A 13259-nucleotide genomic window follows, 5' to 3' on the forward strand; every position below is an offset into this window, starting at 1 on the left:
GTTAAGGAGATTAGCAAAATGTCAACGAAATGGAATATTCGTTGGGCAGACATTGAACAACCATGGCCAGAAGAGGGCACCTTTGACTTACAATTAATTGCAACATTGGAGATACTTATCAATGCACATAAGGCGCATCAAAAAGGAAAGATTAGATCAGAGAAACGCAGGTTAGAGTTAGCTATTTTAGACCTCTTCAAGGTAGAGGGGCAGAAAGTAGCATTAGCTTGGAATGAGAAAACAGCTCACATGGATCCAGAAAAAAGAGATGAATTGGCCAAAGCAATGGAAGAGAAAGTGAACATTCCATTCTCACACACAGCTCCAATCTCCAGTCCTCCTCCCTATGCCAAGATACTGGAGGACAATTCTCAGCGGATCTACCCTCAGGTCCCCGTCCTAAGTACGAACGGAGCCTTCACTATCAAAGATGGGGGTGATAATGTACTAGAGAGGGGAAGAGCGAAAGTGACCGTGGATTTCGAACCAGAGAACAAGACAGATGACAATGAAGATGGCAGTGGAGGTGAAGGCGAATGTTCCGGTGCTGACAGCAATGCACAGGGAGGTTACAGTGCTCAGATCAGAAAACTAATAGCCAGGGCCGAAAAACAGGGAAGGACAAGACGCTATAAAAAGGGAAAAGAAGAAAGTGGTTCTGAAGATGAGCAGGAGTCTCTGAAGATAGAGAAGAAGAAAGAGAGCTTAAAGCAAAAGAAGAGGATGTCGGAGGAAGAGGAGGAAGAAAGGGTGAAAAAGGATAAGGAGGAGTTAAGAAAGAGGGCAAGAAAACTCCAGAAAAGCCTAAGAGAGGAGGAAAGTTGTATACGACAGATAGAGGAACTGGAAGAACAGATAGCTCAAGTGACATCATTTCATACATCCCAGCCGAACCTCTCAAGAGAATATCGTCAAGTGTCATCACATCATACATCCCAGCCGAACCTCCCAAGGTCTACAGCGACACCAAGGTGGGACGAAAGAACGGAGCCACTAGTAAGCAATTATGGCCTTAGACCAAGAGGGAAGGCATCGGAGGAAGAGGAAATTCAGGGGGTCTTCCCGGTGCTGTTTCGAGATAACAAGATAGAATATCGTCCTTGGGGTCATACAGATCTGTCTGAAGTGATCGAAAAACTCCCAGTCCTAGAAGATGGGGGTCACCCTTGGACTAACGAGATGGACGTGAGACTGACAGGGACGCAGGCCGCGATGGGAGACCTGAAAAGACTCTTAGCCTTTATTACAGGATTGGACACCATGCAGGAAATATTGACGAAGGCAGGACTTCATAAATATATCGGTACATCAGTTTATGACCCAGAGCTCTTCGCAGCAAACAGAGGCAGGCTGTGGAAGGCAATCAGAGAGACATACCCTACTCACATTCACCCAGACAATATCATCGTGATGCCACTGGGAGAAGATGAGAATCCCAGGGGTTTCGTAGCCCGTGTGCACTCTCAATGGAGAAGTGTGACAGGGAAGGATGCCGAAGATAACCCGTTAGAAAAAGCCATAATCAGGGAAAAGATTCAACAAGGTCTCCCTACCCCAGTTAAGAACAAGTTAGCAGAAGTGGTGGGGCTACGACACATGAACAAGGCTGTTTATATAGACAACGTAGCACACCAAGTAGAATTATTTAGAAAGAAGATTCAGATACAGAAGGCACAAGACGAAGACTCACTCAGAAAACTAACTCAAGTACAATTGACTGAAGGCAAGAAAACCAGAGAGAGAGTGCAGACCATAGCCCTACAGGTCCCATCTCAGCCACAGCAACTGCAAACTGTCCCTCCCCAGTCATACCCACAGGGGCCACAAGGGGGGTATCCATACCCACAGGGGCCACCAGGGGTGCAAGTGGTTCCGTACCAGCCATACAACCAGCCTGGCCAAGGACCACCACAAGAGGGATGGACCGCAGCCGGGAAGAAGATGTTAGGACCATGTTTCCAATGCGGCCAGGATGGACACTTAGCCCGTACCTGCTGGAAGAAGAACCAGGGGGGCGCAGGGGGGAAACAAAAAGGAAGATATAGGCCCCCTGCTACACCGGCTCCAGGAGTGGTGAACCCCTACGGAGGCCCAGCAGCTGGGCTATAGGGGTGCCCAGAAGATCCGAGAGGGGGGTGCCAGCTGGTGGTGACAAACAGGCCTGAAGATGAACCTACCATATGGGTGTCGGTCAACCAACGTCCATTAGAATTGATGGTGGACAGTGGAGCAGCCTACACCTGTCTGAAGCCTGAAGATGCCACGCACCTTCCTATGTCTGGGAAATATGTGAAGACAATCGGATTCGAGGGAATTAAACAGCTGATCCCTACTACTGAGCTTGTAAGCTTAGAGTACAAAGGACAGAGAGCAGATCTGTCAATACTTGTATCAGAACACACGCCAATAGGGCTACTAGGGAGAGATGCACTATGCCAATTGAACTGTACAGTGAAATGCACACCTGACGGCTGTCGGGTGACAGTGCCACAAGAGAACAGACAGCTGTCTATCATGATGGACAACAACGCATCTATGGTGTATTGGGTGGGAGGGCTTAGCCCAGACCTAATGGAACCAGCAAGGATGTGGGACAATTATATCCTGGCACACATGTCCGAGGCCAGAAGGCCTACTGATCCATTGCATTGTACACTCCAGTATTTTAGAGAAGTTGCAGATGCAAACCCAGATGAGTGGCTGAAGCATCAGCCAAAACAGGTACAGCTTAGTACAAGTTGTATAATCCTAGGCCCTCAGGGAGTGGCTATGAAGATAAACAGTGACACTTATCTAGATCAGGAGCATAAGATTGAGGGTAGCATCCCTCATGTGACACTTATGATATCTGAACACTATAAACAGAAGCATTTAGGGGCAATGATGGCAGACTCAGAAAAAGCCAGATTTGTAACGACAAAAGAAAACCCTGCTATCTGGAGGAGCATTGATGGACAGTTCACAAAACTGATGATCTCTGCTCAAGGAATAGGACATCCGCAGACTGTGAAGCTAATGAACCAGCTAATCCTTCCTGTACAACCTGAAAGAGACCTCAGAGAAGAAATGATACAGAATGTGCCAGCAGACCTGTGGGCAAAGAACAGTACAGACATTGGATTTGTGAAATCAGCTCGTCCATTGAGAGTTGAACTCATACCGGGTGCAAAACCCCCTTGGAAAAACCAATACCCATTGAAGCAGGAAGCAATTGATGGAATTGAGCCACAGATCAAAGGATTGTTAGAGGCAGGAGTCTTGAAGATAACTCAATATCCGTTAAGTAACACACCTCTTCTGCCAGTAACGAAACCTGATGGTTCATATCGTCTGGTACATGACCTACGGGCTGTGAATGAGGTAGTTGTCAGCTATCCAGCCGAAGTTCCTGATCCTCATGTGCTGTTGACTCAGATTCCATCTACAGCCAAAGTATTTACAGTGATTGATTTATGCGGGGCTTTCTTTTCTATACCTCTTAGTGTAGAAAGTCAAGGGTTATTTGGGTTTACCTACAAAGGTCAACATTATCAATATACCAGAATGCCACAAGGGTACAAACACAGTCCTCATGTTTTTAATCAGGTCTTGAAGGAGGACTTAGACGGGTTAGGGCAGACGATAAGTAGTACTGCCATTCAGTACATGGATGACATACTCCTTTGTGCCCCAGATGAAGAAACATGTCACAGGGATTCCGTTAAGCTGTTAAAGGTTTTGGCGGAGAAGGGACACAAGGTGTCTAAAAAGAAGCTACAGTATTGCCAGGAAAAGGTAACTTACTTAGGACAATCTATTACACAGGGACATCGCAGTGTCACTAACGAACACTTGGAAGCTATTCAGAAGGCTCCAAAACCACGAACGGTTAGGGAAATGATGATGTTTTTGGGCATTACTGGGTATAGTTCAGCATGGGTGGAGGATTACACTAGACTGGTCGCTCCATTGAGGGGGATGATTAAGGAAACAGGTAGTGATAAACTCAAATGTTGCATTACTTGGACAAGGGAAGCTGATTTGGCGTTTGAGACAATTAAACACAAATTACAAGAAGCGCCAGCTTTAGCGCTTCCAGATTATTCCAAAGAATTTGGATTGTATGTTTCTTCTTCAGCCAAAGGGAAGTATGCCTGCGCTGTTCTTACGCAACCAACAGGCATTGGACCTAGTCCACAGCCCATAGCCTATTACTCTGTCGCATATTCAGAGGTAGAAATGGGTTTCGCGCCATGCTACAGAGCAATGGCCGGGGCATATCTTATGTACGAGAAGGCAACAACCTTAACAATGGGGTACCCAATTACCATTCTCTGCCACCACAGTCTAAGGAATCTTTTGAATCAAGGCAAGTATACTTTGACGATGCCTAGGATTAGGAATTATTACAGGATGTTGGAAAGGGAAGATGTAACATTACTAAGATGTAACACACTTAACCCAGCAGAGACCTTGCCAACCCCAGAAGATGGGGAACCACACGATTGTGTGAAGGAAGCTATGAGGTACTCTAAGCTTAGAGCAGATCTACTAGCTTTGCCTTTGAAGGAAGCTGACGTTGAGTATTGGACTGATGGATCTTGTTACCGGGTAGGAGAAAGTTTACGTGCTGGGTATGCCATAGTCCGATCCCAAAATTCAGGGTTCATTGTGGAACAAGCCGAGGCTGTTCCTCAGCCTTGTTCAGCTCAATTGGCTGAGTTGATTGCCCTCACAGAAGCATGCAACTTGGGAACCGGACGAAGAGTGACAGTGTACACCGACTCTGCCTACGCCCATAATGTGTGTCATCTACATGGAGCTGTATGGAAGGGACGGGGTTTTAAGAAAACTGATGGTTCGCCTATTCAGCACCACGCTCAAATCATGAAGCTGTTACAAGCCATGATGAAACCAAGGGAATTAGCCATAGTGAAGTGTGCCGCACACAGATCTGACTCATCACATGTCACACAAGGTAACAGGGCTGCAGATGATGCAGCCAAAGCCATTACAGGAGCAGACAAAGCAGGTAAAGTTCTGCTGGTCACACATGAAACACGGTTACAGGGCATGGTCACGCTTGAGGATTTGTTGATGTTACAGAGTGGGGCAAATGCGCTAGACAAAAACCTATGGTTAACAAGGGGGGCTAGTCAGGATGACACAGGTCTATGGAGAAATCATGAGGGACTGGTTGTGGCACCCCCAGATTTATTAGGCATGCTGATACAGGAAGCCCATGGATTAGCACATGTGGCCAGGGGGGAGGTAAGACGCAAGATCACCAAGGAATATGGTTTTTGGGCTCCATATTTATTGGAACAAATAGACCATATCCTTGGTCAATGTGTGGTCTGTTTGAAAAACAATATCAGACCTGGAATACCAGTGGGAACTGGGCATATCCCTACCCCAAACGGGCCAATGAAACATTTGGTGATTGACTATGTGGACATGATTCGTCCTGTTGCAGGATACAGGTACATGTTAGTTGTAGTGGACAGGTTCAGCAGATGGGTAGAAGCATGCCCCACTCGAAAAAAGGATGCTCAGTCTGTAGCAAAGTTCCTATGCAGGGAATTCATACCTAGGTTTGGAATTCCAGATAGGATAGCGTCAGACAATGGTAAGGAATTTGTGGATAAGACGGTAAAGCTTATACTACAAAAGTTGGGAATCAAGCAGAGATTTGGGTGTATTTACTCACCTCAAAGCCAGGGGATGGTAGAGAGGATGAACGGGGTCCTTAAGAACCGTCTTTCTAAGGTCTGTCAGCATACAGGTCTTAATTGGGTGGAAGGACTCCCTCTTGCATTGATGGCCTGTCGTTCCAGTGAGATTCGAGGGCTGCACTTGACTCCCCATGAACTGGCTATGGGGAGAATAATGACAGCTCCCTGTGCACGAACCAGTGGGAAAGGGCCAAGTTTGGCTCTCTTGGAGAGTGACATGAAAGCCTATGTACAGTACATGACTAACCGGCAAAAGAGTATCTCTTCTTATGTGCTCCACAAACAGGAACGTGAAGAGGAGGTGAACGCACAGGAGAGGAAGGACGCGTTGCAACCGGGTGACAAAGTATACGTGAAGGTCTACAGACGGAAGTGGCATGAGGCTCGACGGGAAGGACCATACGAGGTCGTTCGGTGCACTGGGACTGCCATCCAAATCAAGGGGTCCCCCACCTGGTATCACGTTCATCACTGCATCAAGGCACCCGATGAGGACGATGAGGGAGAGCCTCAGCAGGATGGTGAGGAGACCCCTGGGGACGAGGAAGTCCACAGCTTGGACATCCAGGCTGACGAAGATGTTGGTGAGTATCTGCGCCGTGATGCAGATGATGCCGGGGGCCTCGTCCCAGACCCTGTCCAGCCCAGAGATGAGCGGGCCAAGGGAGATCGTGAAGGATCCAGTGACTGCGACACCCCTCTGGGGGGTTCTACCAAGCCTGGTGTTGCCCCTGTTGTCACCCCTTCCGACCCTGACAATGCTCCAGACGGAGATGTCAGCAACCCGGGCGGCTGCCCGGACCAAGGTACCATTGAGAGACACAGACCTGTCAGTGATACACCCCAACCAGACAGATCCCGTGATACACCAAGGCCAATTAGGAGGAAACTCAAGCCATGCCGTTTCAGAGACTAATATACCCCTTAGTGTTCCTACCCCATTGACTTCCTTGGACAATGTTACACTTCACTCACACACTGTTATGCCTGGACGTCAGAAAAGAATGATCACAGCAGGTAGATCTTTTATTTGCCCACATTCACGTTGTACTGTTGATGATTGTTTGATCTATACCGCCGAAGCGGACGAGTGGTATTTACTGGATGCTAAATATGTTACACTTAATCAACACTCAAGCAACACGCAAGAAACTCGTGTGACATTAACTAATGTTGACAAGGTGTTGAACTCGTATTGGTGTGCTAGACGTAATATCGGTGAACAGGTGTCTAGTGAATCCAACAATTTCAAGGACAAAGTTTGTAGGAACGCTCCTGACTATCCACACTACTATAGGTTGGACTGTGAGAAATTTGTGCATGAATATGTTCACGTTGAGTTACCAGGAAAGGTTGAAAATGTTGCTGTGAAGGCTTCTACGAAGGTGATTGTAGTCGCTACTGACGATTATTTGTTGTATGATTCTAATCACCTGGGGACACGGTCCCACCCTAATTCTGCCACTAGTATCATGAAAGATTTTGCTTCAAAAATGAATTATTCTGATTGCTGGATTTGTCAACAGGTCCCTGTAAGTACATCTGCTCCTATGTTTTTCCCCATACCGTTAACTAAAGCAGAATGGTTTCATTATAATTGGCAGGGTTTAGCCCAATTTGTTTTACAGGGCAAGAACCAGAGCTCTTCTTGTCAGCCCAGCACGATTCTGGTTCCTTTAAATTCTTCCTATGCAGGTGTGGATATTGGTGTGTTGGAACGTCTGACAGCAGCAGTTAACGAACACCATAGGCCTAGCGGTGTGGGGAAGGTTATTATTGATAGGCTTACACATTTGTCACAACCAACAGGTCCGAAGAAGATATATATTATCCAAGCTATGTTCGTTCAATTGAATGGTACTGCATTGAGTCCTCATCTGTTATGTTCTGGGAGTGTGACTTCTACACGGTGGAGAGGTTCAGTTGTTATTTCTGGATTGAAATGTAAAGTTGTTGATTGTGCTATGGTGCCTCAAATGAAATTACATGATACCAATATTACCAGACGGCAGAAAGGCACCACGCAGCTTAAGGTCATGCCTCTCGTAAATATTACAACCTGTATTGACATACAATCTCGGCTCAAGGGCAGCGCGCTTCGTCAGCTAGGGGCCGCGTCTTGTATAGGTGGTGTCATTTTCCCGTATCCTGGTACGGAGCTTCAACTCCCGGAGGGTGTGTTTCTTGTGTGTGATAATAATGCATTCTCTAAGCTTCCTGCTTTGAGTGAGGGTCTTTGTTATTTAGCTCATCTGATACCTTTGATTAGGAAAGTTACTCGGGAAGAGATGTCTGTACTTCACAAACAAGCAACCCATCGTAGTCGTAGGGCGTTATCTACCGCTCAGAAGTTTTTTGGCCTAATATTCCCAAGTTATGGTGTCTACAACTCTCAGACTGAATTAAGTGCCCTATCATCCGTTCTTGAAAAACACATTAATGCTTCGGATGCTGTAGTATCTGCCCTGGCTACTGAATTGACTGAAACTAAGAATGTAGCTCTCCAAAATAGAATGGCTTTGGACATTATTTTGGCCAGTCAGGGTGGTACTTGTGCTTTGATAGGCGGTGAATGTTGCAGTTATATTTCGGATTCTGGTAACGCTCTGTATGATTTCCATGAATCTAACAAGAAGGGTATAGAGGATTTACGTAAAGAACACGGTTGGAATACATTGGATTTCTTTGATTCTGCTTTTTCAGGTATTGGTAATATGATCAGGTCCGTCGCTATTATTCTTGTTGTCATTATCATCTGTATTATGTTACTTGGTATTTTAATCAAATGTTTTGGAAAGTGTATTTCTGATGTTCCGGTTAATGCTTTGATGATGGCCGACATAGCTGATGAGCAAAAGCTGGATTCTGCTTTGCTTTCTGATTTTGTTTCCTCTTTTGATGATTTATTTATTAAGTGATGTTTTGTGATTGTTTGCTTCGGTTCCTGTTTGTTTCTTTCTATATCATGTGATTGATGTCGGTTGTGAAGTGATGTAATGGTTACGCGACAATGGAAGCTCCTGATTATGGAAGTGTTATCAATCTGAGACAGCGGTAAAGGCTGTTCTCCAACTGGGGCCATGTGCTAGCAACCTCTGACCCTGCCGCTTCGAGGACGAGGGAAACATCGGTCGTTGGAAATTTCTGTATCTCAGTTTTTGTATTATGCATGATGAACTGAGTGTGGTTTAATGTTGATGTGTTGATGTGTTGATGTGTTGATGTGTTGGTGTGTTGATGTTGTTGATGTAGTTGATGGGTTGATGTAGTTTTTCTGTCTGTCGTTTAGTTTCGGAACACACTCTGCGTGTTCCGAGGGGGGCTGTGTAGTGTATTTTCATGCTCTGTAACTATAGCGGTGGGCCTCTAAATACACACAATGGCCTTTTGACATGCATGTGCAGAGGATGTAATATCATCATGGGAAGATATAATTGCATTAGGGCCCGAGCCAACAAGACGCCCATAACATAAATTGCATTAGAATTGTATTAGACCATAGGGTGAATTGCATTATAATAAGACAATAACATCCTATTTACAGGCCAGAAAATGACCTCACCTACTATGATCTCACTGGTAAAACTTTGTATCTAACCAAATTAAAATGACGTGGACTCTGTTTTGATTGGCTCAGCGAAATAATAGTGACAGGGTATAAAGTCCGCTACGTAGATGGACTCTTTCTCTTTATTTTTTCACATCCATCCTGTGACCGATTCGGACCATCAGCTCCATTTGAGGGGCCATGCTGTGTAACCTGCTTCTTTTTGAATAAACAAGTCTTAAATTTGCTCAGGAACTCTTCTTCATTTTTTAGTAAGTAACAGATACCAAAATATATACGAAATTGGAAAATGAAACAAACGGAAGAGGAAGGTTAAGACAATCCCCAATGTTGTCTTTTATTGCAACATTACATTAACTAATACCAATGAAATCTGTGAATTGTAAACAATTGAGCAAAAACATTTGTGGAACATGATTCTTACCTTTCGGTGCAATGTTGTCGGTGTTGGCATTGTTTTCGAATTCCCAGACGGTGTCTAGGTCACAGGAGCTCTGGTCCAGCCTGGCCTCTACAGAGGTGCAACAGTAGCGCAGCGAACACGTCCCGCAGCAGTACTTCGCGTCCTGACCGTCGTAGCGCTCTGGACACTGGAAACTCGGGTGCCATGTGTTGTAAGAGTCTCCCCAGCCATGGCAGTACTCCCCAGAGCTCGCCACACAACCGTTCAACAAAGAAAATACCAAATGAAAGGCAACGAAAAAACGCATATTTGGTATACCAGGCAGGCCCATCCAAAAGAGTGTGAAAGAGTTGGAGAGAGTTTGCAGAGCTTAAAAAGAACGTCCAATTTAAGAAATATAAGCCTAGAACGCTTGATCGCATGAACAGATGACCACTGCAATGTTGGAATAGAGAGTGAGAGGTATTGTCCTGGCACGTAGTAGAAGAGAGGCCAATTACCATCGGGGCACTGAGGAGACCACCACAGCAGGCAGCTATTTATCCTCAGCTTTACCAATGCTAATGGTGGGAGGGGTCTGGAGCAAATCATGCTGTTCTACTGGGCTTGTTTTGGATATAATTAAATTTTAATTTGATATTGAACTGGAATTCCAAGGAGCAAAATTGAGGATTTTTCATTCAAAAAGAAAAGTCAAATAACCTTGTGATACTCTAGATATCTAGACTATCTGTCTGTACTAACTACAAAGAGGACTCAACAGCCCAGAGAGTGCCACTACAGTACATTCGTTTACCAACATAAATAATTGTAAGAGTTGAGGATAGACTTTTGATACTATACTGATCAAACGCAGTTTGCTTAGTAGCTTTCTCTGGTCTGGCCATAAAACCATCATATGGGAGACATATGCAACTGGACAAAGACAAAGGGAGACATAGTGATCATTCATTGAACAATGTAGAGATACAGGAGAGACAGTCATCATTTAGCACGTCAGCCCCCAACCAAGAGGGTAAAATCAACAAACAGAGCAAACAGTGGTCAGAAGTCAGAGACAACTGGGGCCGTGGGAGTGAGTCTGTTTCTACCTGAGGAGGTCAATCATCTGGGTTCAATGTTCAATCATCTGGAGAAATGTTGCATTCCAATTTTCTGAGCAGACAGGTAGACAGACAACATGCTATAGCAAATAGCAGTGATTATATTGGATATCAAAGTTCTATCAAATCAGCTAGGCTAATTCATTTCTAAAATGGTAGAAAGAGATCTAATGCGTAATACTGTATAGGAATCTAAGTAAAGTGGTAAAAACAAAGATGTTCAGAAAGAAGCCTCTCCAGCACTCAACCATCCACAGGTCGGCTCACAGCAACAGACGACGGCGGTCTAAATGGGCTCCTCTTGCTAGGTTGTGAAAGGGCATTACTGGCAAGTAGGCCACAGTAAAACAAGTTTGCCAAATTACCATCACAAATCCTAAAATGGCTGGCATTGTTTGTTGAATGTTAATGCAGGCTTCTGGACAATGGCAATTTACTCCCTTTGTGCTGTTCCTAATCTCTGTTAATGACATGACCAGACTGCTTTTAGAGTGGAAGGTAAGGTCATTGTGAGAAATATAATTTAAAAAGGTCATGATAGCAAATTAAGATTATGCAATCTCATTTAGAACAGTGTTTACCAATTATCATAACTTGTCGGTAAATGAGAATAGAGCAAATCTGATGATGGAGTTGCTAAGTGTAACACTGGTAAAGGGTTAAGATAAAATCTTGAAATCTTCTCTTTTAAATGACCGTACTCCTATGTATTCACTCATTCTATAGATTAGCTATTGGTGGTTCAAGATGTCAATCTCTTCAATGTCCTTAACTGAATTGACACAGTTCTTTACTCAGCAATGACATTTTGGGCTGTTATCAGATGTAGAATTGGGTTGTTAAGTAAGCCTGTGAGAGATGTTCAGATGATAATTGGGCTGACAGTGGGGGTCCGCCCTAGTAATTAGGCAAATCATGATGGTCTGCAAAGATTGTTATCCTCAACCTACCCCTCACTGTGGTGAGCTACCATCCAACACCTCACTCCAAAACCTCCTCCACCATAGCATGAATGTAGTCCTTGTGTTGGTACTTTAGAATAGCATGATGTCTGCCTAGAGAAAATATATTGTCCTGAAGTTTAGAAAGCAGGAATGTATGTCTATACAAATGACCATTACAACATATATCTACATATTGCAGTATAATAAATACTGCACACTATTGGATTACTTGTATACCTTTGGACTCATTTACTACTGTACTGTATTGTATCATATTGCATTTCATATAATCGTACTGCACAGCATTTTTTTTTTTACTATTGAGGCCACTGTAAAATCCATCAATGTATTACTTTATCAATGTCTTTTTAACTTTCTTTTAGCTTACTTACTAAGTCACTTATAAGTATTGTGTTATTATTGTGTTTTGTATCTGAATGCTGCAATGTCAATGTTGAGGAACCAAAGCCAAATAATTATTTTACTTTCACTTACTTGTGTACTTGTACAGTAAGATGTAATACAATTCTGATTCTGATTCCATTGTTTAGGTAACTCAGAATAAAGCTTAGCAACCACTTTCACATGACAACACAACCATTTTCTGAGATTTCCTTGCACATAATTACAGTGAATACCACAAAAGTGAATGACATATACTATGAAAAAGTGAATACCATATATTTTTACTTCGGGAACAGCAAAAGTGTTTAACTCAGTTGGGCATATACTGTACTGTACAGCCTATGTCTCCCCACATACATAGTGAGATTCTGCCTGATGTATTAGTGTAATTAATTTGTGCTGATTTCACAGAATCCTTCCAGACAGGCGGTCCATGATCAGTAGTGGGAGAAAGGTTGGGAGAGACAGAGAGGAGAGCCTCGTGCACAGGAGAGACAGAGAGGACCACATCCATTTGTATTCCATTGTGAGAGATTCATCCATGTTGGGGTGGGGGTGAATAGGCTAGATTTTTTGTTACATTCATTTTACAATATGGCACTTTTTAGCGGTCATATGGCAAGTGTCACTTTTTAGTGGTCAATAATGATAAGACAGATTTTCATCCGACTCTCATTAGTGTAGGGATCAGATAATGCACCACTTCTCCTAGAAAATGGTTGCAATTACAAATGCTTTGGTATTCACATGTTTATTTATTTTGTTTGCATTGGGACAGCACAAAAAGCAGAGAAAAAAAAAGCCAAATCTGATATCATTCTACACAGAACTCCAAAAAAGGACTGGACAAAATGATTTCAAGCACCTTTTCAAAATTGGAAGAAATAATTGTATTTCAAGCATGTAATGCTCATTTAATTTGTATTTAAACTCACCTGTGGCAACATTTATGTTGTGAGTCTGTGTGTACCACACTGAGCATGGAGAAAAGAAAGAAGAGCAAAGAACTGTCTGAGAATTTGAAAAACTAAATTGTTTCCCCTGGAGGGGGACGGAAGAGAAACATTAATGAAAGATTGCAACAAAGGATTGTTCGAATGGTGGATAAAAAAACCTAGATCA

At 43.8% G+C, this 13259-nt stretch overlaps 1 protein-coding gene across 1 annotated transcript in view; it reads right to left on the bottom strand.

Moving 5' to 3' along the window:
• shisa2a (shisa family member 2a) overlaps positions 1-10122 on the bottom strand; it is a 14933-nt gene extending 4811 nt beyond the window's left edge. Inside the window, exon 1 of the mRNA XM_080529919.1 lies at positions 9707-10122. Coding sequence (XP_080386045.1) covers positions 9707-10016 — 310 coding nt within the window. The 5' untranslated portion in view covers positions 10017-10122. The remainder of the gene's footprint in view (positions 1-9706) is intronic.
• Between the last annotated feature and the right edge of the window lie 3137 nt (positions 10123-13259).

Source organism: Nansenia antarctica, assembly GCF_963989245.1.
Source record: "Nansenia antarctica genome assembly, chromosome: 4".
Classification (NCBI taxonomy): domain Eukaryota; kingdom Metazoa; phylum Chordata; class Actinopteri; order Argentiniformes; family Microstomatidae; genus Nansenia; species Nansenia antarctica.